This window comes from Lytechinus variegatus, chromosome 11 (genome assembly GCF_018143015.1).
Source record: "Lytechinus variegatus isolate NC3 chromosome 11, Lvar_3.0, whole genome shotgun sequence".
Taxonomy (NCBI): domain Eukaryota; kingdom Metazoa; phylum Echinodermata; class Echinoidea; order Temnopleuroida; family Toxopneustidae; genus Lytechinus; species Lytechinus variegatus.
This window is the reverse complement of record NC_054750.1, coordinates 27,163,728-27,182,949: the sequence shown is the minus strand read 5'-3', so window position 1 is coordinate 27,182,949 and position 19,222 is coordinate 27,163,728. Positions and strand designations below refer to the sequence as shown.

General features: G+C 37.5%; 1 protein-coding gene across 4 annotated transcripts in view; it reads left to right on the top strand.

Annotated features, from left to right (window-relative positions):
* Positions 1-219: 219 nt before the first annotated feature.
* Positions 220-19,222, top strand: part of LOC121424452 (nuclear factor 1 A-type-like) — a 62,155-nt gene continuing 43,152 nt past the window's right edge. For 2 of the 4 annotated variants that reach the window (XM_041620143.1, XM_041620142.1), the window contains exons 1-2: positions 220-736; positions 7,554-8,088. In XM_041620143.1, coding sequence (XP_041476077.1) covers positions 701-736; positions 7,554-8,088 — 571 coding nt within the window. In that variant the 5' untranslated portion in view covers positions 220-700. The remainder of the gene's footprint in view (positions 737-7,553; positions 8,089-19,222) is intronic. The other 2 variants (XM_041620145.1, XM_041620144.1) reach the window with 1 other exon arrangement.

Here is a 19,222-nt window from a genome sequence, read left to right as displayed (position 1 = left end):
TTTGTAAACAATGCTCAAAGTATCCCTATCACATTTAGAAAGTATTGATCCGTTAAGTCGTTTCGTCAAGAAAGGATTTGACATACGTACGTATTATGCATGAGGCGGTATTGAATATTAATGATGGTAATTGTGAAACTAGGCGAATAAGTATGTCTTAATTGTGAAATCTCCCAAGTAGGCTTCTTGACGCACCGTGATCTAATCCATCAATCAAAATTCGCTGAGAAAGACACTCCCCTTTTTGGTGGATGTGATTGGTCGACGGTTACGTCGCTTGCTTTCATATGCAAATGAGAAAAATATCAACACTGCATGCACGCGATACATGGCGGAACGAACGTACACACGTACGAACGAACGCAATCTACGAGCATGCATGTCGTACATAGTGCAGTATAGTAGTTAGGAGAGTTGAGGAATGAAAACAAAGCGTTGCTGCACGAGATCTCTGCGCGTGCACGTTGTGTATGTTATGTACACGTTTTAATCTACAGAAATTTCTTACTACGCCATAGCTCAAATGAGCATTCATCGTGTTTTACTTAATTTCATAGCAGTTCTAGCGTGGAACGTCGCCAAATCGTGCATGGATTTCACTCGTGGACTTTAGCTTGGAGTCTACATAACCCTTCGATCGTAGCCAGCTATCCTGGAAGCCGGGATATTGCCAGCAAAATTTGGCTCCAATTTTTGTGGTATGAGTACATGGAACTTACGACCAGAGATGTCAGTGGTACGTGTGCTTCTGTTTACACTTATTCTTCCATACAATGATGAAGGTCTCTCACTCAGTCCAGCCTCATGGTTCTTGCTACCTGAGTTCAACATGGTCGCTATTTACGGCCTTTTTCCCTTGAAAATCATATTTGAAAACTACAAATTACCAATAGGATTTTGACATCGTTTTACGAGCTCATAAGTCTGCAATAAATTCTATCGAAGCTTAATTTTGCTAGTGAAACGAAATTGAAATACGCATGCAGAGATGCGAACACATGCACATGGTTTTGTTATTGTTATGAATGGGAACCATTATTGAAAGGCAACGTGTCAGGGTTGCGGGCCGGCGGTCTGTACGTACATGTACATACTGTATGCCATGTGGGCCAGACTGCCTGTCGGGACATGGCCCATGGGGTTGTGCTTCATGCGAGATACAAATTCATTAAATTTGAATCATGGATGAGATTTGGTTCATTTTGTTCGTGTTAATATTACCAGTATTAAATATTAGCTGGTGGTTGTCAGGTTTAGCAGACTTCCAAAATCATAAAAATTGGCTCAATTCAAAATTTACCTTTGGCTTTGCCAGTTTGTGGTTTCAGCTCTTGATTTCAAACTGAGAAGTGAGAGTCTGAGACCTAGAATCTAGAGCTATATACTGTTCTTTGATGCTGACATTACTAGAAAGAAAAGGTCCTCCTCTTAGATTCCATTCTTATGTCATACAGAATTGATACAAGATTGATGATTCCTCCTGCTGCTGTTGCATCCATATCCACTAACTGCAATGCTACATGTAAATCAAGTCTGCTGCATTCCAAAATCTTATGCGGTAAACTTCTTTGTGGAGCTTAAGTTTTTATGCTATTATGGATAAAGTTGTTAACCTCTGGAGTCTGGAATTACATTTCTTATTGTGATAAACGCCATAAATTCAGCGCATTAAACGCACCTTCTATTGTGTTTGCTTTTTAAATTTTCTGGGAGTTTCCTCGTATCTTTTGCTTTTCCCCCTTTGTGGTGGCAGCGGTGGGATGTTTAATGCATTGCACTGCTGTAGGTATGAAAAAACATTTTTTTATAAGCAAAAACAATTACGCATTGTCTGGATTTTTTTTTCAAGGAATTTCCTTATAAATTCATACCTTTTTTATACTTTTTTTCATTTTCGTATAATCTCTTCATAAATTCCTTTTTCATTTTCCCCTTTTTGATGGCAGCAGTGGGATGTTGTTTGAAGCATTGTACTGCTGTATAGGTAGGCCTAAAAAAAACCCTGACATTTTTTGAAAAGCAAGCACAATACAATAAGTGGCATCTAAACATAGATTGTTATTAATGCGTATTAATTAGTCTTGCAGTAAGTACATGTAGTTCAATGCCAAATTTAATTTTAATAGGCTTTTTTATTTTTCAAGGGGTTTCCTTATAAATTCATACTTTTTCTCATAAATTCATACATTTTTTGTTTTCATATAATTTTTTTTTCATAACTTCATTCCTTTTTCATTTTCCCAGTTTTGGTGGCAGCGGTGGGATGTTTTTTTTAAGTATTGCACTGCTGTATTTGGTCTGAAATATTTTTTAAAATTAACATTTTTTTCAAAGCAAACCCAATATAATATTGCAATATGAACAAAAAACATTAATTACATGTAGTCTTGCAGTTAGTAGTTTAATGCCAAATTTCTTTTCTTTTAAATTATGTCTACTTGGATGAAATGTTTTTTACACTTTCAAGAGGGTTTTCAGTATCCTTACCTTTCTCTCTTTCATATGAATTCATACCTTTTATTTTGTCCCCTGTTTGGTGGCAGCAGTGGGATGTTGATGGAAGCACTGGCTGCACCGCCCTTTTTTCAAGCAAGCGCAATAGAAGGGGCATATGAACATGCTTAATAAATACAAGTTAAATTGCTTTTATTTAGGAGTGCAGTGCCCAATTTTTTTTTCAGACTTGGATAAATGATTTTTAAACTTTCAAGAGGTTTTCTTATCAGTTCATACGTCATGTTTCTTTTTCATGTAAATTCATTCCTATTTCTTTTCCATCTAAATTCAGACCTTTTCTTTTCCCCATTTTGGTAACAGCAGGGTGATTCTTTTTTAATTAAAAAAAGAAAGAAAAGAAACTGCAATAGAAGTGTCTGAATATGCCAAATGAGTTCAAATATGCATTATGCTTCTAAAGACTTGCAGTTGTTAGTGCAGTGCCAAATTTATTTTCTTTTACTGAAATAAATTGAGATACATGTATGACAATGATTGGCTAACATTTCCATGACTACACATATTTTACATTAAAGGTAAATGCTAGTTTTGGTAACGATATCAAAATGAGTTCATACAGAATCCAATAAAAATGACCACCAAAGTGTCTGTTTGTATTTAAATAAAACGCATGTGCCAAAGGATTCTGGAAGAAATTATGTAATTGCTGAGAAATCAGCAAATAAGCACAGGATTCGGGTAGAGCCTCGGGCCCGACGCTCTAAGCATACACTGTCCCACGTGCGCTTATCTGTGTTGGGGATCTTCGGTGTGAACGTTTTTCAGCGTAGATTTCACAAAGTTCAGTTAATGTAATTGTACCAGATCTAGATCCTCAATGATATACTGACAATTAAGCCTTGTCTTACAGACTTTCTCATGAAATCAGCGTTTACTGCAACTACTGGAATTTCTCTTTAAGACTATAGTAGTTATTAAAAACAGTGCACTAAGCCAATAAAGAAAAAATATCCTTTAGAAATTGCAGATACACGTAGGCCTAGATGTACATGTACAATGTAGACTCATTAAATGTAATTGGCAGTCCTGTTAGCAATTGGTAATTGCTTCCATAGATTGAATGTACTTAAATGTACATGTACTTAACGTTAAGTGATACATGTAAGTATACAATTTTTGTACTTTAGTTAGCCTACTAGAATTCAATTTCACTCTTTGTTACATCGTTAGTTATACATGTACATACAAAACAATGCACTTAGTTTTGCTCAGTAGTACTTAACTAGTCTAGAAGTGAATTAAAAATATAAGCAGCTTTAGACTGTGTAGTTTGGCTTATGTTTATGCATTTAATGTACATGTACATTAATATGACTATTATGTAAAGGCATATTTTGCTTTAATTTTGTAAACATATTGAAAATGGGAAGTTGAAATTGAATTTATTCTTTAAATCTGCATGATTGCTCTTTTTTATTTAAAATGTTTCTTGATTACCATTTTGTGGAAAAGTAGAGGGCCTGTGCATTTTATTGGGATATTTCTCTTTTTTTTCAAGATTTGTATAAAAACCATAGCAATTATTCATTAAGGAGCTGAAATATACATGTACAATCACAGAAATATACAATGTAGATTACTGTATACCATGCAAATATGACATTACATGATTGATTTTGTGTAAAATATTATTTGTACCAGATGATAAAAAAAAATCTATGCAACTGCACTCTTTTTTAATAGCATGTGTACCCAATTTTCATTCAGTATTTCACCAGCATATTCATGCATACATTATACAACAATTTGAATGTAAAAAGTGATCCTGTTCTCCTGTACACAAATCACTGCAATGAATTGTGCTGTTATTTTTTTCTTCTCCATATCTCCTTTTTGTACCCATTCCTCTTTTTCACTTATTCTACATTTTTAACCAGGTTTTTTATTCAAATAAATTTGTTGATACCTTGCAATGATTCACTAAAGCACATTTCTTTTTCATTCATTAATTAATGTATTGAAATCTACCATATAATAAACATTCATTCACTCACTGTTTTGTTATTAATATTATCATTTAGTATTTGCAGTAGTCAGGGTACCATGGGGTTAGCCCTCCTTTGCAAGGTAGCATGGGACTGGAGGAGCATAGGTAATACATGAGGGCGATGGGCAATTTCGCTCTGATGACAGCCCAAATTGCCCCTAAAATTCCCTCCAAATGCATGCTTTGGGGTGACCATTCTTTTTAGAGTTCTGTTCCAAACAATATTCAAGATTAGTTAGAAAATCAATATTTTAACTATAGCAGAAGAATGTTTACTTTTACTGCACAATTACCGGTACTTTTTACCCCCAGAAGAAGCCCTTCAAATGAAAGAAATAGCCCCTGAAAATAGAAATTATTTCCTTCCCTGGACTGGAGCCTGAGGTGGGAGTGTGTCTGGAGGGGCTACATTTAGCCCACTCTTTGCAAAACTTTTAGGCAATAAACACAGAAGCAGGCCAAGGATAATCCAGTATTGTCAGTTGGGTCAAGGGACGTCTTAGCCCAAACTTTTGTTGGACCATTAAACAAAAATGAAAAAAGGAAAAAGGTCAGTTAAAATAGCACAAGGAGGAATACACTTGATTTTCACCTTGCACCCAGCCATTGCTTTTTATTTCCTGCATTAAAGGGGAATTTGACAGCATATACAGTGCGTCCCAGAAAAAACGAAACCGAGATTTAGTGATGATTTATCATGGCTTAATCATAAATAAAATAGACAAATGACCTATCAATGTAAAGCTTAGAATCTCCTCTTTCATCCGGTATTACTTAGATTATTTCTCATTCCCGCATGAGTGAGCAAAAACAATTTGAAAAGGGGATACCAAAAAGTCACTTGGCGGGCCGTATCTGTGTTTTAAAAAGAAAACCACATTTTTTAAAAGTTCAATATCTGCTCTTTAATTTGATACCTCAATTACAGAAAATGGTCAAGAAATAACAAAGTTCTGGTTATTTGAAATAAGGCTTGAATTTCAATAATTTCAGAAAATGAAGAGGTTTTACAGGCTAGCGTTCAAACTCACTCGACACTCCGTTTTGTAAACGATTAGCCATGCATGAAGTCTTTTGTCATGTTTGTTACCGTGCGATAGCTTCTGTGGGAAACCGGTGAAAACAAGTTTATTTAATGAAATTAGGGAAATACAAGCATTATTTTGAGGGATCATAACTTTTTTAATTCTCGACCATTTTCTATTATTGAGGTATCAAAGAAAAGAGCAGATATTGAACTTTTTAGTCATGTGATTTTCTTTTTGAAATTCAGATACCCCCCGCCAAGTGAGTTTTTGGCGTCCTCTCTTCGAATTGTTTTTACTCACTCAGGCGTGAATGAGGAATAATCTAAGTAATACCAGACGAAAGAGGAGATTCTAAGCTTTACATTGATAGGTCATTTGTCTATTTTATTTATGATTAAGTTATGATAAATCATCGCTAAATCTCGGTTTCGTTTTTTCAGGGACTTTGACAGCATATATTTCATAAGATCCGATCATAGGCCTACTTTGTACACATGCACATGTATTTTCTCTCTCCCTCTCTCTCTCTATGTTAGACTTCTCATAAGATTTCATGTTCAATGTTTGCATTTCAACATTGAAGTGAACATGCTTCAATGTCTACACAGTATTTTATGCCACTGGGTTTGTACTTTGTAGACACACATTCCCCCCTTGCTTCGACCAGAAGTGTACATTGTATATGGATTTTCAGACTAATTGAGCTGAATGGGCCTACGAGTGCACTGAAGCTTCTTCCTTACCTGACACCACAGTTCGGAACTTGAGCTACATGTACATAAAATCTTAAGCCCTACTTTAATATGGATTAAACTTGTGTCAGCAATGTTATATGTACATGGATCATATACCCACCCATGTACATGTAACACTTGGACCACTATTAAGCTTACAATGTTTACTGGCATTGTGAATTGTTTCCTTTGGGGTAGATTGTTGGAAAATGTTGGGGGGGATGTCCCCATCAATTATATCAGATTATCAGTATTAATTTTGGGTATACATGTATGGAGGGTACATGTGCTGTCAGGATTACAGCATAAGTTGCCATAAGATTTTCCTTGGTGCGTTGGATAGCAATCTTGAAGGTATATGTACATGTATGAGATTGTTACAGTAATATTTACAGTAATGCCTGCTAGTGCAGTTTATACATGTACCTGTTCATGCATGAACATGGCTGAAGGGTTTCGTGTGAACATGGCTTAAGACTAGTTCTACTACATGAAAGTACATTGAACTGCAGGAAATTCACATGAACATCATGCACAGGAAATAGACATGGAGATGACTTTTGATTGCCCTAGTTATTTTTTATTTAATGATCAGTTGATGTAGACATATATTTTTTGCCTGAAACGTGATTTGAAATCTGGTTTACAGTGTATACATGTAGGCCTATGGGTAAAACTAATTGTCTGCAAGCTGTTGAAAAGGTTGTACTGCTGTACGTTAATAATATACACGTTTACAGAACAGAGAAACCACTTACAAAACCAGGATGTGTACATTCGCTGAACATACATTATGTGCATGTGGTGTAGTACATGTATGTAAACCACAAAGTTTCAGGAAGAATTGAATCGAAAAATGAGTTAAAGGAAAATAACTGTAAAGTAACCTGTTATTATAAAGATTGTTTGGCTGTCAAATGGTAAACAAATTATCCTCAAGAGTTAAATGTACTTTTATAATATATGGAAGATTAATGTAGGTCACCCTTTTTGAGGTTGGTGCCCTTTGCGTTTATGCATATCTACATGTAGGGCCTGTATGGCCCATACCATACTACAAAATCCACCATCTCTAAATGGCGAAGTCCACCCAAGAAAAAGTTGCTAAATGAAAAGAAAAATCAAACAAACTTACAATTACATAACACTGAAAATCTAAAAATCAGATTTAGAAAATAAGAAAGTCAGTAATTTTGAAGTTTTGCTTATTTGCAAAAAGCAGTGATTAAATTCACAGGCAGTGTATATATTTCCGTTCATTTTACTTTTCTCTCATCTTTTTACCAGGACGAATACCACCCGTTTATAGAGGCGGTACTGCCTCGCGTCAAAGGATTCTCCTATATATGGTTTAACCTTCAAGCGAGGAAACGGAGGCACTACAAGAAACATGAAAAGCGAATGACGCCCATGGAGGAGAGAGTCGTCAAGGAGGAGCTCATGAACGACAAACCCGAACTCAAGCAGAAATGGGCGTCGCGGTTGCTCGCCAAGCTGCGGAAGGACATCCGCCCGGAGTGCCGGGAGAACTTTGTCCTGAGCGTGACGGGCAAGAAGCCCCCCATGTGCATTCTGAGCAACCCCGACCAAAAGGGGAAGATGAGGCGGATCGACTGCCTGAGGCAGGCCGATAAGGTCTGGAGGTTGGACTTGGTTATGGTGGTGCTCTTCAAAGCCATCCCGTTGGAGAGTACGGACGGGGAAAGACTCGTGAAATCGCCGAACTGTACAAACCATGCGTTATGTGTGCAGCCCCATCATATGGGGGTTAGTGTGCGAGAGTTGGACATGTACCTTGCGAACTTCATTATGCAGTCACCTGGTAAGTACTGTCCATTAATCTACCCTGGGTGGTGTTTTCACAAAACTGTTTGTAGAGTTACGCACGAATTCACAATACAGGACTAGAATATATTCTTACATGTTAAGTCAGCCAAATGGGGATATATCATTTAGCACAAGAAGGGATCACTAGTTGTACAGAAAGTCATGCCTAAACTTAACATTTGATGTACAAATTTATGAAACAGAAGTGGTTTGGAATCCATGGTGTTAACATTGGTTTATACAGATTTCATTCCAACACCATAGTTACCATCTCTCTAAATTAAAATCAATCAGTCAGACAATCAATCACTATTAAGGCTTAAAGTTTAAATGATGTGGTAATAAGAACAATTTTGTATTTGGTGTATTAACGTAAATGAGTCTCTGACGGGGTAGTAATCACAGACTTTTTCAGTGTTGGTTTGAAAATCACCCGACACCTTTCCACAGAGTTAAGGGAGGATTACCAGATTAGTCTGTTATATCCTTTTTTCTCTGTTATTGAGGAAATATGTAAGTACCAGTTTGGCAGGTGAAATATTGTATTGAGTGCTGGTGCAAAATTTTGAGCGGTGGGCGGTTCCGACTGGTGCTGACCATTGTAGTGATGACACTGGTCAACTGGTCATACCTTATGGAAACGTGTTAGGCAATTAGAACCACCACTTAAAGGTATTGTTTAACTTTGTGAGCAGCCGATCTAAAAAATTCTCAAACCAAGATGAAACATGTGTACAAGTGCATGTATTAGAACTAATAAACCCTGAAAACCACCATTATTGAGAATGAAAAGCTAAAACTACAAGGCAAACCCCGATTTTGTAAATAGGCGTCTTATAGACACCTAAATAGTACACATTAGTGTATGGGATGAAATTAAGATGGTGTTTCCGGTCACTGCTTATTTCATTTTTTGAAGCACTAAATAATCATTTTCGAATGCAATTTTTTCTGGGCTTCATTTTTGGAACATATCAAGGACACAGGTGACAAGTGTGACCTTCTAGCTCAGATGTTTTTTAAAGTCAAACCAATGTTAACCAATCACTTTAAGTCTAAATTACATCTCTGGGAACAATCCTGAGACATGCCACACTAAACCTGAAGCATAACTCTTCTTTTAGTTAACATGCTGAGTGTGCAAACTCCAAACAAAATCAATTCTTTTTTTATCCCATCTTCTTTATTTCTGTTTATTCAAGATGTTCTACAGCTCTTGAAATACAATAGATGTTGAAATATTAATTATACATAATTTACATTTCTAGCTATGTAAATACATGTATAGCGAAATCCTACACACACAATCATATGTAATGGTATTGAGTGTGCATACCTGTACAATGTATGTAGGCCTATGTGTACTTTATACACCATCCTGAGATCGTTTAAAGAGAAATTCCAGTAGATGCAGTTAACACTGATTTCATGAGAAAGTCTGTAAAACAAGGCTTAATTGCCAGTATATCATCGAGGATCTAGATCTGGTACAGTTACATTAACTGGACTTTGTGAAATCTTGAAATCTACGCTGAAAAATATTCACACCGAAAATCCCCAACACAGATAAGCGCACGTGGGACAATGTATAATTATTGCTTAGGGCGTCGGGCCGACGCCCTACCCGAATCCCGTGCTTATTTGCTGATTTCTCAGCAATTACACAATTTCTTCCAGAATCCTTTGGCACATGCGTTTTATTTATACAAACAGACACTTTAGTGGTCATTTCATTGGATTCTGTACGAACTCATTTTGATATCGTTACCAAAACTAGCATTTACCTTTAAACCATACATGACTTGTAATAATTACATACTCGGTTTTCTACACACAAATCCTTTTCATGGTCTGAATTTGCAGCCTACTGTATGTAGAGACTCTGACTGGGAGTAGTGTATTGAAACTTTCTCACGTTACAATGTAAGTGTTCACATATGGACTATATGATAGACTTGTCTCTAGACCCACTTGTTGATTAAAGCTTAAATCAGGGTTTGTACATGCAGACTATGCATTCATTGTGATTCATCACTGAAATTCTAATCAATAAAATAAACAAATACTGTGATCAAATGAATGAGGGTCAAGCAACTATTGGAAGGAGATAAAGGTCACCAAACTTTTCAAAAGTTTGTTGACCTATAAGCAAGTAACAACATCCAGATAACAAAGAAAAATGTGTATTACAGCCTCTTAGAATGTGTGTTTTAAGAAGGGCCTTAATTAAAAAAAAAAGTTTGCAGGACTTGTACGTGCTAAAGTGTACAAATTGTTAGATGTCTATTATGCTGAAACTATTGTCTTAACACATGTATGGGGTTGCTAATTTTGTGTTCCTCATAGTTTGGTTTAAGGGTTATAAAAAACATACTGTTTGAAACACCTTGCCCAATGTTTTATTCTGTACATGTACATGTATGTCAAGTGAGGTAGGTCAAGAAGACAATGTACACATATGTACATGTAGGAAAGATCATACAACTGAACGATTTTGATTTTAACATGATTTTCTTGAAAAGATGGAAAAGAAAAGCATGATCTCTGACATAACATTTCATATCAATCTAATGAAGATTAATTTATGATCTACAGCCTACATGTACATGTACTTTTTTCTTGGGATGCATGTCCTGAAAAAATACATGTACATGTAGATGGAAGCTTTTTTTTATATTCCTAATGGTATACTATGCATGGTGGCTTAAAAGTCTGAAACTAAAGAGCCTTAATTACCAGTTTAACAAAGGTTACCTCCAACAACCGGAAAGCTTGCCCAGGGTTTGCCCGACATAGCAACAACTAATGTATGCAAAGTGGATTCCAAGTATTGAAATACCATTGTTAGGTACAGGTTAATGGAATAACTCGTTGCTAGGCCCCGAGGGAAGAAACATCCATAAATTTGACTACATAAACCGGTCTATAATTGCATCTGATTCACATTGGACTCTGAAAGCTACAGTTTCGGGTAGGAGAGACCTTTATAGATTAGAGCTCGGTAAATGGCTGGAAACTTGAGAGAGCCGTTTCTCGTCAGCCAGAACTCGCTCAATCACAAGATTCTAGATCCTGATAAAAGGACCTCTTCAGGATTCATCTTTTACCCTTTTCATAACCTATCCTCCAATTAGCCGCCTAAGAGTAATGCGGATAATTCAATAAAAATTGCGTTCATAAACTCCGAAAATAAGCCGCATTATTTTTACGAGCGCCCGGCCTGAAAAAGGCGGATAATCGCCATGACAACTGGACACGCCCCTTCCGATGCGGTTGTGTTGGAAAAGGGTGACCTTGTGACCGCACCATGGCAATTATCCGCATTATTTGGAAATGCGTTCATAAACTCAAAATCTTATCCCGATGCCGCTATTATGCGGATAATAGCAGCATCAGAGTAATGCGGATAACTCTTGTCCTCCTCCAATTTTACGACCAAATTATGCTGCTATTAGCCGCCTAATTCATTTTAATTGGGTTTATGAAAGGGGTATTTGAAGATGCAGGAGTCTCTGTCAGGGAGAGTGAGAGGATCCTTGCTCGAGAATGGGAGGTGACCACTTTGAGCATGCTCACTGCCGTTAATAGTGTATGATGCAGGCCGAACATTACATTGAGGCCCTTGGCACCATTTAAATTCACCATTCATTGCACTGTTAAAGCTTTTCCAATGTTGCAGCCCTGTTTATGCCATGGTCATATTTGTTCTACGGCGGCTGTACGGCGAGTCGAATCAGCCAGCTTTTAACATTTTTTGTCCAACTACATATAGGTGGTTTGAATCAAAATTGATAAAACGGCTGTTTTCGACTCGCCGTACGGCCGCCGTAGAACAAATGTGACCATGGTATTAGGCAGTTAGTTGTGAAAAATAGCAACCGAAAATGAAAAAAAAAGTTCCTGGTGTGATGGTATCCTGGGCAATTCATTTTGAGCTAAATTTTGAGTGTGTCTTCACTTGTAAGGTAGCTGGATAATTCCCAACTTAAAGCACACTATTTTGCAAAAAAGTGTCCTTGCTTCTGTACGGTAATCCAATGATTAAATATGATGTAAATGTACAATGTAGCACACTTTTTTTGATTTATTTAACAAATTAGCTGGGTTTTTTCCTGATGGGATGTTGAATCATAAATAGCAGGATAATAAAAAAACTCTGGCTGATGGAAATGGACCTCTAGAGAAGCCTTGAAGAAAGTTCTCAAGGGTCTTGTTGAGAAAAAGATTGACTTCTTGGAAATCATCCGTGGGTCCAACAGGATCCTATGGTTTCTTGGGTAATACCAAGTGATGGTAATGGAATCTGGTTAGGTTTTCCAGGGGGGTGTTTCACAAAGATTTAAGTATGACTTAGGTCGCACTTAAATGTCGACGCGTACATCATATGTATCGCGCAATCTTATTGATCAATGCGCAGTAGTGCGCGTCCTCTTGGCATGATCTGACCAATGCTGTCATGCCTTTTATACTATGCGCAACTAGACATTTAAGTGCGACTCTAAGTCATACTTAAATCTTTGTGAAACACCCCCCTGTTCAGACTTTTACCACATGTTATTGGGAAGTAGATGTATAATACACGTAGGTCTTCAAGTACAGCTCTAGATTACATCTTTTGACATAAATTTCTTTATTTTCCTCTCATCTGGCTGTCTGCTCTGCGAGACATCTTTGCTCCTATTCACAATCTGAAATTGAGTCTGTGTTTGCACACTAATGGGGCGTTGCAAGAAACTTGCGATCAATTGCAAGTCTATTTTTCGTTCCCGAAATCAAGCATACATGTACACTGTATGCCGTGGAATTAATTGTAAATTTGTGATTGATTTCTAATCTGCTCCATGAAACTACATGTAGGAGTGTAATCTGATTTGCTATAGTTTAAAGTGATAATCAATTATAAAATTGCAACAGAATATTTGCAATTGATTGCAAATATTTTCTTGCAATCCCCCCAAGTCCTGCATGCATAGGTGGTGTACATTTTCACATCATCCCATATTTTTTCAAAACTTTCCAGCATTTTTAATGATGAAATCTCAAAGGCCTACACATGAATATACATGTATGTAATCAAATGTTATGACTTTTTCTGAGGCGAATGCAAGAAACCCTAAAAAACACAGTTGCCTCTGAATTCCTACAAGCAACCATGTGCAATATTCAGGATGACGGCACATGTCTTGTATTGCATTCTGGTTTAATAGGAGAAGGCCTTCAGCGTGCATGACGAAGGAGTGTTGCAAGAATACTGCACCTCGACCGTCCCTCTTGAGCTTTGGCGAGCCTGTTGATATCCAGCACATGCTGTGGGTGTTGTTTGAGTGTGTGGAAGGGTTAACGGGCTGGTGTCTTCCCCAGGGCCCGCAACATTTCCTGCAGTCATTCACCACTTCCCAGTTCCCTATTTCCTACATTTCCACTTGGACCTCTCTTTCCTGAGAGCCTCTGTCTCCCCCAGGGAATGGCATTGCTCAGCTCAAGAGGAGAGTGATAGATAGAGGGGAAAGGTGTGTTTGTGAAACAGACACAGAGAGAGAGAATGAAAGAAAGAGAGGGCAGGAGAATGGAAGTGAGAGTAATAGTGTCGTAGCTTTCACGGTACACCATGTATCTTCCTTGGGCAAGTGTTGGTCGTGAAAAGGACCACCCAATCTCGACGTTTGGACAAGTGTGTTCTTGTCGTTTTCAGGAGAAACACTTGCCCAAGATAGATACAGTACTACACTATTCTTCTTCGCCATGGGAACCTTTCAGAAGTTACAAGAGAGAGTAAGATATCGGGAGAAGAGATGGAAGGAGATAGGGAGGGTGAAAGAGAGAGAGAAAGAGAGAAGGTGTGGATTAATCAGAGGGAGGAGATATCAGGCTCCTACGCAGCAGAGGGACAGACAGACAGACAGATGGAGAGAGTCAGATAGAGAGATGCAGAGATAGATAAAGACAGAGAGAGAGGGAGAGAAGGTGGGGTGGGTAGAATGAATGGAAAGAGAGGTGAAAACATATTCCTGTTACATAAGTACACATGTACATGTGTAATGTAGTTTTTGTGAGTTTAATCTGAAGGGGAACTATTAAGGGGGATTCCCAGCAGATGCGCATCAAATCATGCCATGTTTGATGGTGTCATCAAAGTCATTAAAAGTGTGAAGCGGAAATCGACCTGTGAATGTGAAGGCCGTTTCATTATACATGTATATGTATATGTACTGTAGTATTGTATATAGGCTACAGTATGATGTACCAAGTGATCTTCTAAACTGGTTTAACTAAAGGGAAACCAGTTCAGGGGCCCGTAACACAAAGCGTAGCAATGATCGTAGAACATCTTTCTACGATTGATTCCATTGTTTAAAATGTACAATCAATCTTGAAAATCAAGCGTACGATCAATCACTAACCTTTGTGTTACGGGACCCAGGAAAGTAGATGAGAAGTTGAAAGCGTGGTTGTACAACAAATGCCTGCATGTATTCCGTTAGTAGCTCCATGGTACAATGGGTGATTTTAAGTTCGGTGTTGGCCTTGGTGTTGGTGTTAGTGTTGAAATTTCGGTTGCTTCCCCTAGCTCCAAAACTTATTCAGAGCTTGTAAAACTGATCCAGATCACATTGACATCTCAACAACTAGTGAGTGACTTTTCGGGACATATCCTCATTATTTTTGTTTGGTGTTATAATCATGTAAAAATTGACCCAACACCAACACCGAAAGGTCAACACTGAACTTGAAATCACCCAATGCTCTTTGTAGTTCTTCATGGAGCGTTGTGGCCCAGTGGATTAGTCTCCGGACTCTGAAACAGAGGGCCGTGGGTTCGAATCCCAACCATGGCGTAATTTCCTTCAGCAAGAAATTGATCCATAATGTGCTGCACTCAACCCAGGTGAGGTCAATGGGTACCTGGCAGGAATTTATTCCTTGAAACGCAGCGCGCGTAACAGCTGCACTGCTAAAGCCAGGGTAATTATGCTGCATATACTGTAGAGCGCTTAGAGACTTCTGACAAAGTAAGTGTTAGGCGCTATATAAGCAAGTATAATTATTATTATTCATAGTTTTTGAGTTTGACAAGCGGATACAAGCTTGTAATTTCATAATTTTGGGGAATGATTACGCAGGAGGTATGTACGTTGAAATGAAATCATAATGTAAATTTAGGATTAGATAATGGGATATTGAAAACATTTTAGAAGTAAGTGAAAATTCCTTGAAATTTAATTATTTTCATGACAAAAGGACACTTGATTTTTTGTTACTTATGATTCGTGCGTTTGCTCTCGAATGCAAGTTGAAATACTATTTTAGTCCATGTAACGTTATACATCTTTATTCAGTTTCATTTTGATTTTAATTGCATCTCTGCATTTACATGTAACACCAGTTCCTGATTTCACTCATACCACCGTATCCAATGGATTTTGAAAGTGAAACCTGCACAAAACTATACAAGAGTATTAATCTATAGGCTATACGAACTCACCTTGTAGTTCCAAAGGTCATTGACCTTATTTCTTATTCTGTGGAACTGTTGAGGTCACAAGCTGCTCTACCATTGAATGACCAAAAGGCACTTTTAGTAAACAGTGAAATGGAATGAATGAGTTTCCTGGAAATCATTCCTCTGCCAACCCTTGTAAATATCAACAGAGTGGTTTCCAAGAATAAGCCAACCCCAAAGGAATTCTATGATGAAAGACCATTGCTTTCTTTATGACATGCATGGATGAAGATATAACAAGACATTCTTTGAAACTTGAAAGTCTTTCAAAAGTGACTTAGTGATTGCCACATTTCTTTCTTTTTTTTCAGTTTTTGTGAATTCCCCATTGTAGAAGCATTGGAGAATTTTTGCAATTTCAGCTTTTTTAGTGACCACTACTCCTTATATGTGTGGTCACTCATAGTCCATATCTTTGAATAGCAGTTTCACCTTTGATGTGTTTTAGTCAATTTGTTTTGGTTGGATGGATGACAGTCATGAAAATGTTTGATTAAAGAATCTTCAAGTCAACATTTTCATAACTTTAAAAATTTATTCTGTAGTTTCTGCCCACTTGCTGTTTTTGGTTCAAAATTAACTGTTTTTTATTGTAATGAAAGCCTGAATAAAATTTAATGCTAACAATAAGTTTTTTTCATTTGTTTTTTAATAATTCTAAAACGATAATTTGCAGTTTCAACTTTCTTGTATTTTCAACTTTCAACTTAATATCAATGTCTCAAGCGCTTTACATTAATTAGAAGAATTATTGAATTACAATTATTTTATTCTACTTTATGCTAAACACTACATTATATGACATATCAAAACCAGAGGTGTACATGTAGGCCTATTCTTTGTGCCGATATATAATTAAAAGAAAACCATCTGACTGTCCGAAATGAAAGATCATTTTGCATGTGACACAATTTAATATTCATGTGACTAGGACGGACTAGTCTGCGACCACAGATTCATATTTGACACTTCCACCAATAGCAGGTGTAGAGTGGAGACTAGACACTAAAGACTTTATCTGTGTCCTCGCCAGCCATAGTACATGGTGAATGTAATGTAGTCTTACTAATTCAGACTCTGCATTATGCACTATGCGAATTGTGAAAAAATGGCTCTGTGCCCTCAGACTATTGAAGAACAGACTGGATCAGTGTAGTCTGCTTCACTTAACCCTTCACTCGAGTTAAGGGTCTGAATGTGCAGCCTACATGGACTCATGCCTTGTGTACTGAAGGCCCTGTATTGGAACAGCAAGTTTTGTATGTGCTAGTCTTTGCATAGAGGCACACTTGTCGATCAAAGTTTCAATCAGGGTCTGTGCCTGCAGACTAGGATCAGTGCAGTAGAAGGGAAGGGTGAAGGCTGTATGCAAATTTACTGTCATGTTTAATGCTTTGAAGTTTGAACTCACAAGTTGTTTTGACCTTACAGTGAACGTAATCCATGTACACAGTTTATGAGTTTGTTCAAACAAATCAAACTGGATACTAGTGTAACATACTTTATATATGTACATGTCGAGTACACCCAGAAATATCATGTGGGTGACCTGGCCTTCTTTGTAATTGTATTAAAATGAAAAGGAATGTTATGAAATTATTGCATTTGATTTTTTTGAAATAGAGAGAGGAAGGTATTTAGTGGGTATGTGTCATATACAGGTGTATTTGTATTGTTTTTTTTTCTTGAGATTACCCAAAGGCATCTTATTTGTCAGAGTCTTGAACAAATATTCTTGTTGGGTTTTTCAATTGTGTTACCACCTGAGGCAAACTTAATGTAAGTGTTTTACAAATCATGGAATAATGTAACTTCTAAAAGGTTTCCATGGCGAAGGAGAATCATGGAATACTGTGATATACGAAGCTTATTATTCAAGATTGATCGTACACAGAAATCAATGCAATCAGTTTAAATTCTGCCCCGCAATCAATGGCTATGCTTTATGTTACAGGGTTTTGGCAGTGCGCGACATTATTTCAGAAATAGTCAGATTCACTGGTCCGACATTACCAGTAAATACATGTATACATGTAGGCCTACATGTATATCAAACTGATACAAATTATATTTTCTTATCATCTGTAAATTTAAAGAAATGACTCTCTGAAAGAAATAAATGGTTCTCATTACGCTGTGTGTTAGTGTTTGTATTTTGGGGGGGCAGGCGGGCAGCAATAAAAGACAGAAAAAATCAACTCAAGTCTTTTTTATGTTTTTCTTTATTTTTTGAGACCAGTAAATTTTAGGGTCGGACCAGTAAAAAAATTAAATAGTACACTGTAGGTACATGTATCTACTGGTCCCACATAAACCAGTTGGACCAGTAAAAAAAGGCTACATGTAGGTTGGAACATTGGCATTGGATAATGTTGGATTGGAAATAGATTTAAGTTCTTTAACATCATTTTAATAGACTACATAGTGATTGTTTACTGATACAATAATTGCCCTTGTCTAAATGGGGATGTTGTGATATTACAGGAAATCATCTAGATATCAATACATGTGACAAAAACATGTTGCTTGTTGTCACAAGACGATACCTTTCCGACCTTGAGAGGAATCAAAATAAGAATTGAAAAAAATATACATGTACCTCAAAAATAATGTGCATTACATGTCAAAAATCTTGTAATGAGGGTGTGTTTCTTTTCTCTCAGCTATAAAGCGATACACGTGCATGTAGAAAGTGAAAAAAGGTAAGCAAGATTGTGAAAAATAGGGTATCAACAGCTACAGGCCTATCTTGAAAATGAAATATTTGAGGCATTATGATCTAGGGTAGGGAAAAAGTGGCACAAAAAAATTAACAATAAGTGATATCAGAGGATGATAACTTCTTTAAGGGTCCATTTTTAAAGTCCACGACAATGGTGTTCAAAAGTTAGTGAACCCACCAGAAAATGAATATATTTAAAATGGTAAAGTTTGTCCTTGCTTTCAATATTTAATTGTGAAGTCAGGGGTTGTAAAATATTGCATTCAATAGAGCTTGTTTCTCAGGGCTTGCTGAACATTGCATTGTTGTTGTCTACATTCAACACTCAGCATGAAAGAGTGCATTTTTGTGATAGGGTTCACAAACCTTTTAGCACAAATGTAGCATGGTGTTCATCTTGTAATGACATTGCCACCCCTCCCCTAACCCTTCCCCTCCCCTCCCCCTGATCCCCAGACAAATGATTTCTTCTTGTCTTATCTAATGGCCACCGCACACCTTTCGACCCGACTGGTCGGCGACTGGCTTGCGACTGAGTGAGGGGAGATGAATCGCAAGGCAGTCATAAGCCTCGACACCGCACACCTTGCGATCCGATCTGCGACTCAAGCATGCGCTTTTTGCTTTTTGGCATAGCATCTGAGAAATTGCGCTTACTACTGCGTATGCGCGTTGTTTATCATAATACGAGTTATGCAACTCTGCTGTCTGATTGGCTGGAGGTTGGATTGAGCTTGCGATCCAGTCATAAGGATTCGACATGTCAAATCCTTCCGATTTCCTTGCGACTTGTCTCTAACCGGTCTGCGACTCTAAAGCTGACAAGCGCTGTGACGTCACCTCTCCCCTCACCCAGTCGCAAGCCAGTCGGCGACCGGTCGGGTTGTTAGGTGTGTGGTGGCCTTT